The 20,261-nt window shown below is 37.9% G+C and overlaps 1 protein-coding gene across 3 annotated transcripts in view; it reads left to right on the forward strand.

Annotated features, from left to right (window-relative positions):
- Positions 1 to 20,261, forward strand: part of c18h3orf33 (c18h3orf33 homolog (H. sapiens)) — a 30,922-nt gene that overhangs the window by 7,217 nt on the left and 3,444 nt on the right. For 2 of the 3 annotated variants that reach the window (XM_039757441.1, XM_039757457.1), the window contains exons 1-2: positions 11,793 to 11,910; positions 15,930 to 15,989. In XM_039757441.1, coding sequence (XP_039613375.1) covers positions 11,809 to 11,910; positions 15,930 to 15,989 — 162 coding nt within the window. In that variant the 5' untranslated portion in view covers positions 11,793 to 11,808. Of the gene's footprint in view, positions 1 to 11,792; positions 11,911 to 15,929; positions 15,990 to 20,261 lie in introns of those variants that run through there. The other variant, XM_039757450.1, reaches the window with a different exon arrangement.

The following is a 20,261-nucleotide window of genomic DNA, read 5'->3' on the forward strand; positions in this document are numbered from 1 at the left end:
TTTATTGGACTTTTATCTGGTGTCTGATCAGAGGGTTCAAGGGGACGGCATCGCCCCCTATCTGTCACGATAGGCAAAAAACCTGTTATGTTTTATGCATGCACACCCACACCGCACAAAAACTGAATGTACCACCTTGATAGTTGGTTAATGGCTTTCAGTACAGCAGGAATGATAGAGTGAAGTTTTCCTGAGATATCCCTGACCTGTTGACTAGTTCAATCAATCATTGAATCAAATCAATCAAATAGCCTTTTATTGTCAATTCACTATATGTACAGATCATACAGAAGAATCAAAATACTGTTGCTCTCTCATGTTCGTAGTACAATAAAATATAAAATATAAAAAAAAGTATATAAGTATAACATATAAGATAAAAGTAAACCTAAGTACAATGTGCAATAATCAGTAGTGCAAAAGCCACTTACAGTAAAAAGTGAGAAGGTGCATTATAGAGAAGCTTATAAGATGTACAAAAAGACAGACAGTCAGCAGCACATGTAATATTGAGTCTTTATATAATACCAGCTGAAGTAGGGTACTTGGAAGATAATGACTCTTGTTACGGTCTAGGGGCAGGGGGCAAGGGGGGGAAGATAGTGGACAGAGTTCAGCATCCTGACAGCTTGTAGTTCTGTGAGAAGTGACAGCAGGTAGGCTATATAAACTGATTAAAAACCAAAAAAGTTCTCCAATGCAAGTATGCAGTATTGGCCATGTTAAAAGGGAGCTAAAAGAGAGCCTTGTTATATTAATCACTGTTAAGGTTTAATGAACGACTCAGTGACATGAATTAATATGTACACGAGTCATCCTTTAGCTGGTTTGGCTGCATTTCCTAACTTGATCAAGGGTGCATTTATTTCCCAGTTTCTCTATAATGTTGCATATGAATGGGTCAGGGATGCTGTAAACATACGCATATTCTCCCATCAAGTTTACTTTTATAAATCCTGACGTTTGTGTGGAAAGCTCTTCACCCAAGCCTCTTTTTGTGTGTACACTAGCTTTTTAAATCTGACTCTTACACTCCATCCTGGTCTGAAGTAGCTGTCAATTTTACTTTGTGACATCAGCAGACTTCAGTTGGGTACTTCTTCCAATACATTTCTATGTTTAAGACACAGCTGACCACAGCTAACAATATCAAATCAATCAGTGTTATTTTAACATCCTTTGAGTTGGACTCTGCTGTCTGTGAAAGCTACTGACCACCACAACCATATTTGGGCTGCATTTATAACTACATGATATTGTAAAGTACTGTTAAAAAAGCAGGCATTTATTGCAGTCTACTAATGCATGTAGTTGCATATTTTATATAAATATGACTTATTGCTACAAAAAATATTTCATATTATTTCCCAGTAAGCCGTTTGATGGATCAGTCTCCCATCGTGGGTTGGTTTCTATCTTACACTGACTCTGCTAAGATAAACTCTGTCTTTCCATAATCCTGAACAAAATTAAATAGGTGTGAGATTGTTATGTTACTTTTATAACTTTCTTAGCTCATTTTCCCCTCATGATAACACTTATCTCATGATAGGACTTCATACTTTACAGATTTCTTCTTTCTTTTTCCTTATTAGCATATTACACACTTTTAAACTACAGATTTGCCTATATTATTTTGGTCTTTCTTTGTCTTTTATAAAATTAGTCTTTGTTTTACTGTGATACTTCCACTACTCTCAGCATTTCTCTTTTTCTGTTGACATAATTTCTTCTTACTTTTAATTAGGTGATCTTAATATTCATTTTACTTCAATATTTTAAACATTGTCATTTTCCCCTTCATCAGCTTATTGACTGTTCATTCTTATTCATTTTAAAAAGTTTCTTATTTTTCATGTCATATTCGGTATGCTGATATCATCTAAAGTAAGAAAGAAATATTCCCTTATTCCTTCCCTCCGAATCTTCACTCTATACTATTATTTTTACACTTCCATTAACATATTCTTCTTTTCCTCTTCATTCTGGGCCTGCTACGCTCTTATTTTAATACTGTTATATTATCAGTAGTAATGAAAGAGCTCAGAATTGGTCTGTTCTGCTGCTTCAGAGCTCACAACCGGTCTGTTAACTGACACTATTTTTCCTATTGTGTGGATAAGATAATTTTTCATCCCACATCCTGTCCTTAAGATTTTTCATCATTCTTTCATTAAAGTAGACAAAGAAGCCTTCTCTATCAACCTCTTCCTCGTATTATTTGCTTTTTATAAAGTTATTTTATGTGATTTTCTTTTTCTCTATATGACTGTGGTACTTCTCTAAAATTACAACCCTATATCCTAATGTAACATGACACACTCCTCCAGGCATTCTGTTTTTTACTTCTATACATATAATTGTTATGTGTCCTTTCCCTGCAAAACTATCTATAGCTTTTTATTTTTGTCTAAAACATTTTTTTATAAATAATGACGCCAAACTTTTCAACAGCAGGGCAGCACAGTGTTACAGTGGATATTTTATCTGTATATACAGGTTTTACTGTCACATATCAGTGACATTTCTGTTACTTTAAATGGCAATTCAAAATTGGCCATTGATGTGTGCAGAAGTGATAGACTGGCACATATCGCAGTAGTAATTCCTGCCTTTTATAGAATGTTTCTAATGCTCCTTCTTCTCAACTATCTATTCTATTTTCACCAATATTTGAACTGGAATATGACAGTTTGTCTTAAAAGCCTCACTTTTCTATTATCCTATAGAACAGAAAAATGTCTATAACTGTCCATTTTTTCCACAATAGCTGTTTGTACCATCTTCTTTTTCTGAACACTAAAAGAACAATGTGCTGCAAAAGGTCTAGAAGTGAGGAGTTGACTTGACATTCTGCTCATCTCAGAAACAAAAGCATCAAGCCCATCACTGGCTCAGTTTTGGGAACTCAAAGTTCTTAAAGTTGTTGACAAGTACCTTTCATCATTAGTACTCCAATCTGAAAAAGAAGCATAGTCAGCAGCCAAAAGATTAAGCGTACCTTATAAAAGCTAGGGGGTGCCACAGATCCCCAAAGCCTAATCATGAACACAGAAAACAAGTCCTGGCTTCAAAAAAAAAAGGGATTTATTATAAAATACCTTTACAAACAATTATACAAGCTGTATTTTCTGTTCTCCTCTCTTCAGCACACTGCTGCTCTCTAAGAGGAGTATTGCCTGTCTCCACTAATGGCTCTGACTCACCTGGACAAGACCCAGTAGTACTTCCTATGCCAGGGTTTCACACACTGGAAGCACTTCTGGGCCAGGTCCCAAAGAATATGGAGTGTAACTCCCTGCAGCACCCTCTAGTGGCACCCATGGATCCCAGCAAGGTTGTGCTATTGGATTACAATTCCCAGCATTTCTTGTGGGTGTCTGTACTAAGGCCCAGGGATGCTGCTATCATGCATATGGGGGAGACAATATCCTGTATGTACTGCTCTCCCATGTCCTTGTAAATTTTATTTGGCAACCTGGCCAGGTAAGGATCCCAGCTGAAGTCCAGCTGGGACATTGATCCTGTTGTGTTGTCCCTCACAACTTTTAAGAACAAATCAACTGAGTTGCATTTAGAAAGCCAAGCCACTGTCAAATGAGTCAAAGTGAATGAAGTTTTGTGGTATGTAAAGTAAAAGAGTTTAGACTAAGTGCTCTTTGCTTCGTTCCTTTTGTAGTTACAAGAGAAATTAGTTCTTTGCTAATAAGTAACTTCTAATTTACAGTCTTGGATGGATGATCACAGACTGAGAGTATTATATTACTATGCAAAGTCACATCCACCAACTAGTTACCCAATTTGCATATAGATATCCCATTAGTGTATTAACAACCAGCATCATTACTTGCTATGGCTAAACTAAAAGCAACGAGCCTCCCTTACTCTTGATGTTCCTAAGGATTGAATTGTAGTATTTGGAATGCTGAATCATACTGTCTAAAGCAGGGGTGCCCAGCTCCGATCCCGGAGAGCCACAGTGGTTGCATGCATTCATTCTAACCCTTTTCCTAATCAGTGACCAGTTTTCACTGCTAATTAACTTCTTTTCCCTTAATTTTAATGGCCCCATTTTTAAGATTCAGTGCTTTAAAATGATTCTTATCTTCATTAAATGGCAGCCAAACAAAAATGAGATGTGAATGGAGCCAACAGATGACCAGCTAAGTCGGGGCTTCAAACTCCAAAGAGTTTTACTCCAACCAATATCTTAATTAGAAGCCCATTCTTATTGTTACTTAAACTTGTTATTTAATTCCTATTTCTTGCTGCTTCCACTCTACCACAGCAGACAATTCCAAAACTGTTGACTTTCATTTTTCTAAGAACACTGAGACCATCATCTTTCTTTATTTTCAGATATTGTGTGATGGGCACAGGTTAGTGGGTCATGTTTTGGCTCCTTTCATATCTCATTATTGTTTGGCTGGTAATTAAGGAAAAAAGAAACAATTCAGAGGTCTGTGTGAAGTCAATTAAAATTAAGGCAAAAAAGTTAATTAACAGCATCTGGTCACTAATTAAGAGGATGGCTAGAATAAAAACCTGCAGCCTCTACCACCCTCCAGGACTGGAGTTGGACACCCCTGGCATGAAGGTATTCCCAAAGCACCATTAATTGTTGTTTGTTTATAAAATCTACAGTGGCGTGAAGCAGCCACAGAAGGCACTGTATTAGACCGCTAGACACACTACATGATGATGACCACAGCCTCTTGCTCATGTAATCAGAGTCTGATTGTCTGATTTAGACATTTCTTCTGTTAGATCATTAAAACATTAGAACAATCTAGACAAGAAGAGCTCATCCAGCCCAAAAAAGCTCATCAGTCCTATTCACTTAATTCTTCAAAAATAACTACTTTTAAAATTTTTTTTTAATTTTATTGATTTTATTGTAATCATTCCATACAAATAGATCAATTTTTACAAAATAAAAAATAGGACTGAAAACAAATCAACCCCCACTCCTGAGAAAGAGAGCATGGCCAACGGACTAAAACAAAAATAGCAAAAATTAATAAATTGATGAGTTTATTAGGCGGATACAGATACATGGAGAAGAAAAAGAAATGGGGAGAGAATCTTCTTCCTCAGTGCTTTAAGAGCTTATTCTAAAATATTATTGATTAGATCCTGCCAGGTTTTGAAAAAGTTCTGCACAGATCCTCTAAGTGAGAATTTGATTTTTTCCAATTTCAAATAACATAAAACATCACTCACCCACTGACTTAAAAGAGGAAAGTTAGGATTCTTCCAGTTTAGCAAAATAAGTTTGCATGCCAATAGTGTAGTGAAGGCAATCACAGTTTGTTTGTCCTTCTTCACTTTAAGCCCATCTGGAAGAACACCAAACACAGCTGTTAATGGGTTAGGAGGGATTGTGACACCAAGGCTGTCTGAAAGGCAGGCAATTTTTGTTCCGAATGATGTTCATTTTGTGTAGGCCCAAAACATGTGACCTAGTGAGGCTGGAACTTGATTGCAGCGTTCACAGGTTGGATCATGCCCTGGAAACATTTTGGATAATTTTAAGCGAGACAGATGTGCTCGATATATAATTTTGAGTTGAATAATTGTATACTTTGCGCATATGGAGCTCAAGTGAGTTCTCTGTATTGCTACCTTTCACTCCTTTTCTGATATGTTGTCCTCTTGGATCTTTGAAAGGGAGGGACTGTAAAATATTTTTATATATTGCAGAAATGCTGTCTGAGTCCTCGAGACAGCAATATTTTTTCCAGCATAGAGGAAGGTGGGAGATGGGGAAAATCGGGCAGGTTCTGTTTGACAAAGTTTCTGATATAAAGTTAGTGAAAGAAATGTGTTGCTGGAAAATTAAATTTGGAATGTAATTGTTCATAGGATGCAAAGATGGTGTCTTTATAAAGATTGCTAAGCAATTTAATCCCAAATGTTTTACAGATATTAAAAACTGCATATGTTTGCGAGAGTTGAAAAAGGTGGTTCTCATGCAGAGCTGCCACTGATAAAAGATTCTCCATCTTAAAATGCTTTCTACATTGGTTCCTTATTCTGAGTGAGTGAAACACAATTGGGTTATTAGTATATTGGCGATAACTTACATTTATTGGGAACAAAGCAGGGAATATAGAGAAGTACTGCAGGATTTTCTTTCTATTGCGGACCAAGCCTGTGTATGTTCATCTATTTGTGTCCAGGTTTTTATAGCTTGTATGTTTGCTGCCCAGTAATACTTTGTAAAACTGAAAGTTAGGTAGAACCATGTCACCCACTGTCTTAGGTCTTTGTAGAGTTGCTCTTTGGATACATGGATGTTTTAGGTTCCAAATAAATGAGGTTATGGTTGAATCTAATTGCTTAAAGAATGATTTATTGATGTATATTGGAATGTTTTGAAATAAAAAAAGAAGCTTAGGAAGGATATTCATCTTAACAGTGTTAATTCTTCCAGCTAGAGTAAGACGGAGGGTTGACCATCTATGCAAGTCTTGCTTATTTTTTTCCATACAGACATTGAAATTTTGTTGATAAAGAGCTTTATGTTTACTTGTGATATTTACCACTAGGTATTTAAACTGATCTGCAATAATAAATGGGAAGGTGTCGAATCTAATTTTGTATGCTTGAGAATTCACTGCAAAGAGCACACTTTTATTCAAATTAATTCTGAGGCCACAGATCTTTTGAAATTCTGAAAGTGCTGTTAAGACTGCAGGCACAGTATTTTGTGGGTCTGATATATACAAAACCATATCATCTGCATATAGAGAAATTTTCTGTTCCAGTTCTTCTCCGATAATCCCATTTATCTGATAAACATTTCGATAGTGGACTGCCAATGGTTCAATGGCGATTGCAAATAGCAGTAGTGACAAGGGGCCTCCTTGTCTGGTACCACATTCTAGTTTAAAGTAGTCTGAGCAATTGTTGTTAATACATACTAAAGCTTCTGGATTGGTATACAGTAGTTTGATCCATGCACAAATATTCGGGCCAAACCCAAATTTCTCTAATGTAGTGAAAAGGTAGTTCCGTTCAATCATATCAAATGCTTTTTCTGCATCCAATGATAATAATAACTTCAGGGTGTTTGACTTTGCAGGTGAATATATTACATTAAACAGGCGTTGGAGATTGGAAGCTAAGTGTCAACCTTTAATAAATCCAGTTTGATCTTGTGATATTACCAAAGGCAGCACTTTCTGCATCCTTCTAGCTAGGACTTTGGAGAGTATCTTAACATCATTATTCAGAAGTGAAATTGGCCTGTATGATGCACATTGTAATAAGTCCTTGTTTTGTTAAGGAAAGACGGTGATTAATGCTTGTTTGAGGTAGAATTTGTTTGTCTCTAGCTTCTGTAAATGTTGCTAATAAGAAGGGAGCTAACTGAGTGTAGAATTTCCTATAAAACTCGACAGGGTAGCCATCGGGGCCTGCTGCTTTCCCACTTTGAAGTGACTTTATAGCATCCAGTAATTCTGATACCAGAGGTTTATCCAATTACTCTGCAATAAAAGTATCTATTCTGGTATCTGTAATGTATCCAGAATTGCATTAGAGTGTACTTTGTCTTCTTTGAATTCAGTAGAATATAAAGATTTATAGTAGTCTCTAAATGTGTGCATTATATTTTTATGGTCAATGATTTTATCTCCGTTCATGTTGGTGATTGCTGGAATTGCATTGCGAACTTCTTGCTTGTGGATTTGTTGAGCTAAGAGCTTATTAGCGTTCTCTCCATGTTTACAGTAATGATGTCTTGATTTAAAAATGAGGTGTTCAGTTTCTTTGGTTGTTAAGAGGTTGAGCTCTGAATGCAGAGCCTGTCTTTTGCTATGAAGAGCTTCACTTGGACACCTGGCATGTTCTTGATCTATTCTAGTAATTTTGCTGGTTAGGTCTGATACCTTCTTGGTTTCTAATTTATTTCTGTGGGAAAGATATGAAATAATCTGTTCTCTTAAGAAGGCCTTTAGAGTTTCCCAGAGTATTCCTGCAGAGACTTCTAAGGATGTATTTGTCTCTAGGAAGTAACTGATTTGTTTTGATATAAATTCTGTACAGTTCTCATCTGCTAATAGAAGTGGGTTAAGATGCCATCTGCAAGATGAGTATGTGGGGCATAATGATTTCAGCTCCAAGATCAGAGGGGCATGGTCAGAAATAACAGTAGCATCATACTTACAAGATTATATATATCTTGTAATTATGCCACCTGTACCATTGCAAGCAGATCAGACAGCAGGTAATATCTTCTTGCTATACCATGACAGGATGTGACTCACTTTCGTATTTCAAAAAAGTGTTGGGATCAGCTTTCTTAACTCCTTTTCTGCTTCCTCCTTGGAGGAGAAGATGTGATATTTGTCTTGAATATCCACTTTCAGTTTGGCAGGATACAAGAGGCTGTATCTGATATCGGCTTTCCATAAAGCCGCTGTTTAATGATGCAAAAAGCTGCACTTTTAGCAGCTGTTGAGGGTGAGAAATCAGGGAAAATACGAATGTGGTTATTTTCAAATATAATCTCTTGTTTCTGTCTGAGAAGTGCCATTACATGGCAATCTCTCGAAGCGGACAATTAAAGACCTAGGTTTAGAGATATTTGATCCATGTATGCGATAAACTGCCGCTGTGGAACACCTGTTATAACATCACCCAATTCTGATAGGGTTCATCACACCATAACACTCTGCTTCTGTATTTGACCCAATTTTGCACACTTCTACAGACAAGAATTAATAACTGCAATTAATTAAAAAGAGGAAAAAATGGCATATTGTCAGAATAGATAAGACTTTATATATAATAATAACTGATCTCTGTCAAATTACATTCTATAACAAAAAGAAAAAGAAAACCTGTCTGGTGCAATTACAATTTTGATACATGAGAAAACGTTAAAGGAACATTTGTAAGGTTAAGAAAAAAAAAATAGAATCAATAAGACAAAAGTAAAAGAAAGAAACTGGAGCACTCAGAGGAATACTCACATGAAAGTAACATATACCTGTAAAGCCTGACCATACAATGTCAAGATGCAGCAACATAAATCATATCCCTATCTTGTGCCTCTCTTTATAAAAATACTAAAAATGAAAATAACATCCATACATCCATTACTACATCTGCTTAATCCAATTTAGCGCTAAGAGTGCCAGAGTCTGTTCCAGAAGCATGAGAAGCAGAGCACAAACCAGCTATGCTGATAATACAAAACTAATATTTGGAGCTTCATTTTCAAACTGATCATAGTGATGTTGAGATTTTGATGAGGAACAAATCTACTACATAATAAAACACTGCTGTATGTATGCTGTCTACATGTGTGTCTAGCACCTCCAACCAATCTGATTGGTCAATTTGGCTTTAGTTGCTCAGTCAAACATGATTGAGTCAAGAAACACCAGGAAAGAGAGGATGCCACACTCAAGCACAAAATGGAAAGGCATGGGAGGAACGTTGAGAGTCACTTTTAAATTTGGAAACTATCTGCAAGAATATGAATGATGTTTTCACAGCAGGTAATGGGGGCCCGTCTACCATTGCTGGTAGTCAAAAAGCAAACAGGAAGTGAGCAATGTGCCTCAAAATGACAGAATTTGAGGAGCAGGCTTTACAGGAACATGATCAAGACAGGAAACTTCAGTTAAGACAGATTGAAACACACAAGGATGCCAAAGGCGTAGGACTAATGCTGATGGTACATGTAAGGCAAAAGATATCAAATATACAATATTTTTAAATTTATAACGTCAACATAGCTAGTTTTTTTAACTTTCTAATTACATTTTCCATCATGCCATTTACTGAACTTGCTTAATTAATATCCGTGTCTCAGGGAGATGGAACACTTTTCAACAATATCTGCATTACCAAAGACAGTTTTACACCATGGAATGGCAAAGACATTAAAAACAAAAGTTTATTTGTGTTTTTTTTCAGATGTGAGATTAAGAAAAATGAGTGTTTAATTTGTTAAGCAAATATACAGCAGCAGATCCCTTCTTTATAGTGATTTTCTGATGAGTTTAAATTAATTTACTATAGTCTTTAAATCTGTGCCTAAAAAAGTAACATAACATTCTTAAATCTTCACGGTTGGGGGTGGGGGGGTTTATGGTCCAATTTATCTCATGGGCTCACTCATGTGGGCCAGTTTGGAACTGACAATCAACAATTCGCTGAACATGCATGTCTTTAGGTATGTCAAAGGAAAGCCAGAGTGCAAAACTCCCACAGGAAGAACATGCAGGCTCCACAGAGACAGGCATGGGATTCAAATCCAGGACTCTGAGTCTGTAAAACAGCAATACTACCCATGATGCCACACTTCAAAATCAGTGCAAGTCTTAATACAAGATGATCTGTACTTTTTTAAAATCATTAACCCTACTTACTTTAAAAAGGATTTGTACTTGAATTGTAAACAAACAAAAGTTAAACAATGCAGTTATAACAATAGTGTTTCATTCCTCAAGACATGTAATTTGGAAATATGATGCTTAATGATGGCACAATGGCATTGGTACTGTTTAGTTTAAATTACAGGGATTTAATTTCCTGCTTGATCACTAACTGGGAACACTGTGCATATTTAGGATTTCTCCTGGTACAATATGTCCTTTCATTGTACAAACCCAAGGTATGTGGGTAGTTTTGACTGCATACACATAAACATTCTCAAAACCATGAAATCCAGGGTCTCGGTGAATAAGAGCTTATTATGGCAGCACAGGGCAAAAAGTTATAAACAGCCCTGGACAGAGCACTACTCCACCATAAGCCATGGATATACACAACCATAGTGATGACAATTTACCTAATCTGCATTTCTTTGGTGGGTAAAAACCTCAGAGAAATGAAAATAATATGAAAACCCTGCACAATGAATTGGTGTGGAAATTGAACCCAGGATGCTGCATCCATGAGGCAGCAGAACTAACCACGGTGTCATCACAGGCAACTAAGAAGATATTAATATAAAAATTCTGATAAAATGAGAAGGAGACTATTCAGTCCATCAGACTTGTTTGAATATTCAATAGCTAAGCTGTTCCATTATCCCATGCAGATAGTTGTTAAAGGTTGTGAAGGTTTCTGTTACAAGTACATGTCTCATTAGTTTGTTTCAGGATGTAGAATGGTTTGAATTGGTGTCCAGTCCAGGATTACTTCCTGCCTTGCTCTTGAATGAACTCTCATATCTTTTAATGTTGTAATGGAATAAGTGTGTCTGGGGAAAGGATTAATAGACACTTTTGACAGACCTTTAAAACTTTGTATCTCTTTTCAGATACCAGGGTTACTTTTCATGAATCTGTGCTTTTTCCACGCCATAGGCAAAGTAATATAATAACCAGGAATGAAATTAATATTGATTACTGTTTACATCCACACACTTGTCCAACATGATCTCCTCTTTGATTCTTTTCAAAATGCATAACATTCTCAAAACTTCCTAATGCGATTCAAGGTCCCATGAGCATTAGTTTATTCCTGCAGTATTGGGCGCAATTAATTGGATAGAGTGACATTTTATTAAAGGATCATTCACGTGGTATCATTGTAAAATCGCCAACCGAATTAACATTCATATCTTTGAAGATGTCAGAGAAAAATCGGCATTATTACGGGGAGAAATCACAGAATCCACACGGAGAGCATCGGGACTGGAACGGATTCTGGATCAGTGAGGCTGAAGTGTTAACCACTTGGGTTTCTTTTATGTCAACTTCAAATTCATTTTCATTTCGAAGCTTTTTGATCCTCAGCGGTGTCCGTTGTGGTGGGCGGGGCTTATCAAAACAACAAGGCAACATGTTACCGCAGGAAAAGTCGGATGAAAAAGACGGGGAGAACGGAGGCAATATTGTATCGAAAGTGTCGAATTTCTTAGATAGGCATCTGTTTGTTCTCAGGGTATGAGTTAAACATTAACATTTATAAACCAAAACAGAGCGGTTTTTTATTAGATTTGTACAATAAAGTGTAGCTTGTGCACTGCTGCAGTATTCTGCTGAAAAAAACAATGTTATATAAATACCGTATATGCACATTTTAGTTTGTTTCAACCATCGTTATTTGTGTGGTCATGTCACAGTGTAACAAATTATGTATATCAACGGTAAAAAGTCAGGAAACGGCGTTTATTAACATTTCCGTTATCGTTTACTAAACGCGTATTCGCTTTTAATACAAAAAATGAGCACACCTCACAATTTTTCGCCTCACTATCCATGTATGTTGACTATTACAATGAAGGTCAATGTACCAGACTACCCATCTTTCCCGTTCCTGTTTTTTTTTTCCTAAAACTAACTGACTACACAGGTATTCCCCAAGAAATAAAGTAATGCATGTTATCACACACTGTTCTTTCAGATGCTTTGCCTTTGGGCTTCCCTCAAAGACGCACACAGAGGATTGTGTTTCATACCAAATCATTTCATGACAGGAATTTTGCAGTTAATTGAGCTCCCATTTCTTTTCAGTAAATCGGATGTATGTTGATGCCAGCACTCGTGCAAAGAAGGCATTCCCAAAGTTTTCTGTTTCTCAGAATCTTTCCTTTCTTAGTGTCATTTTTGTGTTTTTTACGCTTGTTTCAAAATATATTTTAAATTACATTTAAAGTGCAAATTCCTAGAGTTTTCCAAAAGAAAATATAATAACTTTGGAAATTTACATAAAAATAAAACAAGTACATATGATATGAATCATTTTTGCATATTCAGATTAGTGTTTTTCATATTGCAATTTTACAATGAGGAATATTTTATTATGTGTTTATTAATCTGCTCCTCAGTAAAACTGAATAACGTTAAAGCCACTATTATTATTCTTGCAGTTTAATAAAGCAGGATAACCCTGCAAAAATCTGTGTGAAATGTGTTGCCTATTGTTGATTCAAAACCTTTTACATAATACTATTAGGTACACTAGAAACAAATGTACAGTACATTTCATTTTTCTGATAGCATTACAGAAAAACCTATTTAATCCAGTTATGGGGGTGGGAACTAGAATGTGAATAGTAGTCCACGCTATAAAGGTTGAGTTTAAAGTTGCCACCATTCAGAGACTGACAGACACATGCAGACACACACACACACATTTACTTTTGAGGTGTAGGAGGAAAACTGCTCACATATACAGACCCTTTAGGAGAACTCTACAGTTGTTATTCAGCAGTGCTAAGTACTGCACCACTGTTCAGTTAAAAAGAATTTGCCTCAGTTGAATGCTTTTGTTGCAGTTAACATTTCTGCAGAATCTGTCTTTGGACAGTTTTTGCCAGCACTAATGTTATGTATTCTTTGACATCCAATATACTGTAATAGCACATCTATCCATCTTTTTTTTTCAATTCAATGAAAAAATGTAGAGGTGATTGATGAACAGCTTGGCACTGTGACATTTAGCTTAGTACCTTTGCCTCCCAAGCTACCTTGTTTTCGAGTGAAGTCACTGCCTGTGTTTGCACAGGGTTTCTGTTTTATTTCTCTTGCCCTTTCTCTTGTACATTATAGATAGATAGATAGATAGATAGATAGATAGATACTTTATTATTCCCAAGGAGAAATTCACATTATTATTATTAAATTATAAAAGACAATGTGTATTTTAGGCTAACCAGATGATTCTGAATTGTCCTGCTTTGTGTGTCCAAGTGTTGGTTCTTTGTGCCCAGTGCTGTCAGGAACTGTTGACCAAATGCTGAGAAAAGTAGGTTCATAAAAACACTCCTATCGAGAGCTAAAGTGTCTACTGATATCATGGAGACCAAAGTGGAAACCAATCCCTGACATAATACCAGGTCTTCACTGCATAAACCTAAACACAGAAAAAACTTCACTGGACCATTTAGTGCTGTTAATTGATCTAACAGCATGTTTTCAAAGTCCACATAGGAAACCCATAAAAACATCGAGAGAAAATATAAACTACTTTTCAGAAACCCTTTAGGAGCCAAACTTAGATGTGGTTTTGCATACTGCACTATCATGATTCTTGCTATGAGAGTTACATAGGTAAAATTACGATTGCTATTGGGTCAGTATGTTTTTCTTTAATTGTTGAAATGTCTTTTTTACTTAAAATACAGTATGTGCAATTCCCAAAGTGCTGTACATAGGTGTTAATAATGTATTATTTGACGATTGTTTTTAAAATCTCTTCGATCCATCTAGGTAGATGTTATTTTGGCAACGTTGGCCACAAATAAAAACAAACCCTCCATTCCAGGAGACACTCAAACACACACCAGTTTCAAGAGATCAGTCAATGTGATCTGCATATATTTTGAAATTGGGGAGAATAAAAGTAGGTATTAGTTGAACATATAAACTGCATAAAGCAAGTGGCAGAGCTGAGTAGTGAAGCTTTGAGTCAGCATTGGCATTGTGCTTTTAATCACATGCTTTCTTTAATTATGTACTATATACTGTAATAAAATACTAATGTCTGTCGTGTGGCATTTTGCATGTTTTCCCTGTGTCTGCACCGGTTTCCTTCCCCTAACCAAAGACATACAGATGAGGTGAATCAGAAACACTGAATTGGCCCCAGTGTGTGTTTGGTGGATGTGTTGCATGTTGCCCTGTCCAGATTTTGGTCCTGCCTTGTACCCTATGCTAGCTGGTCTCGGTTAAGTGAGTTAGAAAATGACATGACTAAGGTCAGTGTATGTGTCTTGTCCTTAAAAGCAATATGATTGGTCAGTTTGACTTTGGTGACATAACTGAAAAAGGGAGTGTGAGTGTTAGACACACAAGGAGAAGTAAAGGTGAAGGAGGCATGGTGAGAGAGTCACCTTCAAAGACGGGCAGTATAAAAGCAAATAGGAAGTGTAAAGTGTGCCTCAAAAATAATGACAAAGTGTGAGTAGCATACTTTACGGGATCATGTTCGACAGAGGAAGCATCAATGAGGTGAGGTTCAGACACACATGGATATCAATGAGGGGTGCTGAAGGTACATGTAGAGCAAGAAATGGCAAATAATTTTAAATTATTTTATTACCTGTCATGTAGCTTGGCTTGTAACATATACAGTATAAGAGTATTTTGAACATGAAAATCTCTAAATAAGCACATTTACTTTAGCATTAAAGTTTGTAATCTTAGCATTCATTTCTATTTGCGTGTTTTGTTTTTGTTATATCTGTTTAAATGCTACCTGGATACTCATGATGTCATAAGAACATTATTATACTTATGTAAGCTCGAACTTGCGTTTTAATAAATATTTTGGATGCTTACAGTTACAAGTTTGTCCTTAGGTATTGTCTGTTTTTTAGTTTGCATTTAGGTTTTAATAATCCATACATTACTTTTCTAAAATGCTTTCATACACTAAATTAATTTTTAGGCAGCTGTTTTTAAAATTTATGCAGAGAATCCTGTCGATTTTTGCTTACAATTACATGTAAATTCATTTAGGTAAGAGGTGTGTTTAAAGCAGAAACACCCCAAAATCATATACTGTATAAGGTACACAGAATAACATTCTTCTTCACATATCTGGGAAATTATAGGGGTAGTGATCAGCCTGAAAGCCTATCCTTATAATGTCTGAAGAAATACAGTAAGTTCACTTGAGAATCCACACAGTAAATATCTTGATATATCATTTTATAAGTCTCTGTCTTACTGTATTGCTACATAACTTTCAGATTTGTTTTTAAAAACAGGACTTGGAAGAATCTTCGGGATGTAAAATGATGTGCATTTTCTGTTTCTCAGAAATGTATGCTTTACAATTTACAATATGTCCAGAGGATCAGACATTACATTCATCACTACATTGCTATTGTAATTCTTTTTAATGCTGTGTTCCTTACTGCTGGCGATATTCAACTAACTTTTTATTTGTAAATTCAAGATATAAATATAAATATATACTGTTATATATCTTTTGTTTTCTGTTTCTTTAATCAGAATATCAGCATTGGAATTGCCCTCACTGGAATTGTTGTGATTGCAAGAAGTATAAGACTAGTAAGTATTGCAAATGCATTCTGATGGGTTTTTAAGCTGTTGACTTTGTTTTTAATAAGTGAACTCTTAATAGATTATTGGCATGATGTTGTCAAATCAACAATGTTTGTATTGTTGTAGTCTTACCTGCAGTTTTTTGCTGTAGTTCTTTTGGTTTGTTCAATATACTGTACAGTATAACATTTTTAAAGAGTTACAGAGCCTCACAAATTCCACAGAAAGAAGTAAAGTAATTTTGATAAATGAAATTCTGTAGAAATGCTACATTCAATTACAATTAAAAGAAAATTCAGGTTTAACTGATATTCGAAACATGTGCAACAAATCTTCTCCTTCTTCTTCTTTCGGCTGCTCTCGTTAGAGGTCGCCACAGAGGATCATCTTCTTCCATATCTTTCTGTCCTCTGTATCTTGTTCTGTTACACCCATAACCTGCACGTTCTCTGTCACCACATCCATACCTTCTCTTACATCTTCCCCTTTTTCTCCTGCCTGGCAGCTCTATCCTTAGCATCCTTCTCCCAATATATGCAGTTTATAATGTTGTTTTTTTTTCATTCTCAATAATGATCTTTGGAAAGTCTTCCACAAACGTTTCATAAGCACTTTTGTTGATGATGTTCCTGCTATGTGCATCATCAAATCTTTGTAGTTGAAATCACAAAATATAACATATGCTCTGGCTCCCCTGTGATCGTGGTCTGAATTAAGGGAGCTTGAAAATATATGGATGGATGCATAGATGGACAGTAAATAAAAGAAGACTTTGATTTTAGGGGAATTGCACTAACAGTACCACTAAATATGGCATTATTTATTCATGTTCTTTTCTAAGTCAAGCAACTAGTTAATCAGTGTTTATATTATATTGTGCCTTTAACAGTAAAAATAACAACAACAACAAAACTCTTATTAGATAATGTTGAATTAATAATACATAAACTGACATTGTCTCTGACTGCATAGTTTGTATTTAAATATCGTTTTAGCTTTCTAGTTTTCTTACTACTCAAATGAAATGCAAACCTGTGATCGCCTTACTGCGAATCAGCAGCGCTACCACTGTGCCACCTGCTCATGATACAAGTAAAGGCACCTGATAATTTTGAGTATTACTACACAATGAAACAACTCGGGATCCCAGTTGGCAACCCCCCAGGCAGGCACACGGTCCAGTCCCACCCTCCAGAAATGACCTTCTATCTACTGCAGCCAGGTGTTATGTGGGTGACCTCTTGGCCTGGTCCAGCTACTCAAGTTCCCAATGAGGATCTTACAAGCTGGATCATCCTCGAGGAAACGCGCCACATGGCCGTAGTGCCGTAATTGATGCTCCCTCACAATGCAGGCAATGTGCCTCATTCAGGACTCCATGAGCAACCACTCATTCGACACAGTTAAACCAACAGTACCCAAGGATTTTCCGGAGAGACACAGTACCAAAGGAATCCAGTCTTCATCTCACGTCACTGGATAGTGTCCATGTCTCGCAACCATATAGCAAGACAGGAAGCACCAGGACTCTAAAGACTTGGACCTTCATCCTTTTGCATAGATATTGGGAGCGCCACACACCCCCCATGCTCTCCCAATCTGTCTACTGACTTCATAGGAAGAGTGACCAGAGACATGAATGTCACTGCCAAGGTAAGTAAACCTCTGGACAAAGTCGTCAGTCTCTCCGCAAACAGATACACTGCTGATGGCTGTGCCCAAGAGATCTTTAAAGATTAAGATCCTGGATCTTGGTTTTTATCCAGGACACTCGCAAGCCCAGACACTCGGACTCCTTGATCAGTCTCTCGAGTGCCCCGATCAGAGCCTTCATTGACTCCATGAAGATCACAGCATCGTCAGCAAAGTCAAGATCCGTGAATCTTTCTTCACCAACAGCCACCCCACAACCGCTGGACCCCACAACCTTGCCCAACACCCAGTCCATACCAGCATTGAACAAAGTAGGAGCAAGAACACACCCCTGACCAAGCCCAGAATCAACTAGGAAAAACGCAGAGGTTCTGTCTCCACTCTGCACAGCACTCGCAGCACCAGTGTACAGGCTGGCCATGATATCCAGCAACCTCGAGGGTATCCCGCGAACCCTCAGAATGTTCCACAGGGCAGCTCGATCAACTGAGTCCCTTTCAGGGACAAGTCCCATTTTGCAGTCAGTTGGGATGATACCAGTCTCCCAAATGGAAGCAAATATTCACCCCAGATACCACAGATCCCTGCAGTCTTTCCTCCCCTCAGCTGGTTCACCACCTGTGCAATCTCAAGGAGATTGGGTGGTTCACAGCTAATTGGAGGATCAGCCTCAAGGACTGTGGACCCAGAGATATCCAACGCCCTAGCTGGAGGATCAGCTTTGAACAACTGCTCAAAGTAGCCAGCCCAGCGGGTCACAACTGCAATGTCATCCATAAGGACTGTTCTATCAGCCGCCCTGACTGTGAGTCTCCGAGGAACAGATTCATATGTGCGTAATGCTTTGATTCCTCTGTAAGCAGGACGTGGGTCGCTAGACCAAGGATGGTGTGTCACTTGCTCACAGATTCCTCTAACAAACACCTCTTTATCTGCCCTCAGAGCCCTTGCAGCTGTCCTTCTCAGTTCCAGGCACAGACCAGAGTTGCCATTGTGCTGCGACTCCTCTCAATGATATCCAGGGTGCCCTGTGAGATGAAACACCTCCTTCTGAGAACACTGGTAACACCAACACAACCCTCAGCAACCTTCAGGGTCTTGTCACGGAAGTCTCCCACATCACATCAGGATTGGCAGTTGCACCCAAATCTGCAAGTTCCTCACACAACTGTGTGCAAACTCATTAGGAACAGCCTGGTCTTGGAGTCTGGCCAAGCCCAGGCTCATTTTCCTAGTAGGTGGTAACCTACTGAACCTAAGCTGGATCCTAAGAGTAGCAACAAGAAGTCTGTAGTCAGAATTCACAAACTAGGCACTTCTGTAGACCCTGCAGTTTTGCAAGAGCCTCCAGCGTCTGCCCACGAGGATGTGATCAGTCTCCTTCACTGCACCACCAGTATCGGAGTACCAAGTCTAACGATGCGGTTCTGGGCGCTGGAACCAAGATCCAGCGATTCGCAGCCCCTGATGTTTTGCAAAGTCAAGGAGCATGGAGCCACTTTCACCATGTGGACCGAGACAATCCCCATAGCCAGCCCTGTCAGTGCCAGTGGCTACATTGAAGTCACCCATGACCAGAGGAATGTCACCTCAAGAGCACACATCAACCACAGAGCGAAGCTGCGAATAAAATGTCTCCCTCGCCAAGACATCACTCACTGCGGTTGGAGCATACACTGAGACAACAGACAAGGCACCCAGGGAGTGCTGCAATCTGAGTCTCATAATATGCTTGTTGAAAGGACTGACATCGGACTGCATCGAAAGAAGCCAATCCACTACAGCAACAGCTACTCCCCGAGTATGACAGCCATTAGAGCGACCAGACCAATAAAAGGTGTATCCACCTACAGAGATCTGGCCAGTCCCCAGTCTGCGCACCTCAGAGAGTTCCACCACTGAAATGCTGAGTTTACGCAGCTCCTCCGACAGCAGAGGAAGATGAACATCTTGCCAGAGAGACAAGACGTTCCATGCGCCAACCCACATGGGCTGCCTCAAATTGGGACCCGAGTGCTGTCGTGCAGCGGGCAACGCCTCAGCACCACACCAGTTTCGATCCCCAACAGACCTGACCTCATTGGCTCTCCATCAGTTTTGACTCTTCCGGGGATGGGGTTCCCGAGGGCTTTCCCTCATCCCCTTCATGATGTGAGCAGCCTTCCTGTTGGCAGCTGCAGCAGAGCTACTCCCACGGAGAGCAAAAAAGAGTCCTTTCTGTTGTCTCGGAACTGTGTGAAGTTTTTTTTATGGTGGCTGGAATACCAATCCTACCACCAACCCCCATGATTTCCCTGCAAGTTGCAGGGCCGGATGCAGTTTGACGTCATACCCAGGACAAATTATTATTAAATTATTATTTAATTTTTTTTTTTTGTAAATCAATCAAAAATTATACCTATTTTTTGACAGATCAACAAAAATATATTTTTTGGTGTGCCGCAGAATTTTAGTAATCAGTTTATGTGTGCCATGAGATGAAATTTGAAAATTGCTGGTGTATGTTGTTATTTTTTTGTTTCTCTCTTTAATATATGTTAGATTTTACCAGGAAAATGTTATTTTTATGCCTGAATTAAATCACTGCTTAATATAGTGATTTTAATGTGGAAGTTTCAAGTTATG

The sequence above is a fragment of the Polypterus senegalus genome, chromosome 1 (assembly GCF_016835505.1).
Source record: "Polypterus senegalus isolate Bchr_013 chromosome 1, ASM1683550v1, whole genome shotgun sequence".
Lineage (NCBI taxonomy): Eukaryota > Metazoa > Chordata > Cladistia > Polypteriformes > Polypteridae > Polypterus > Polypterus senegalus.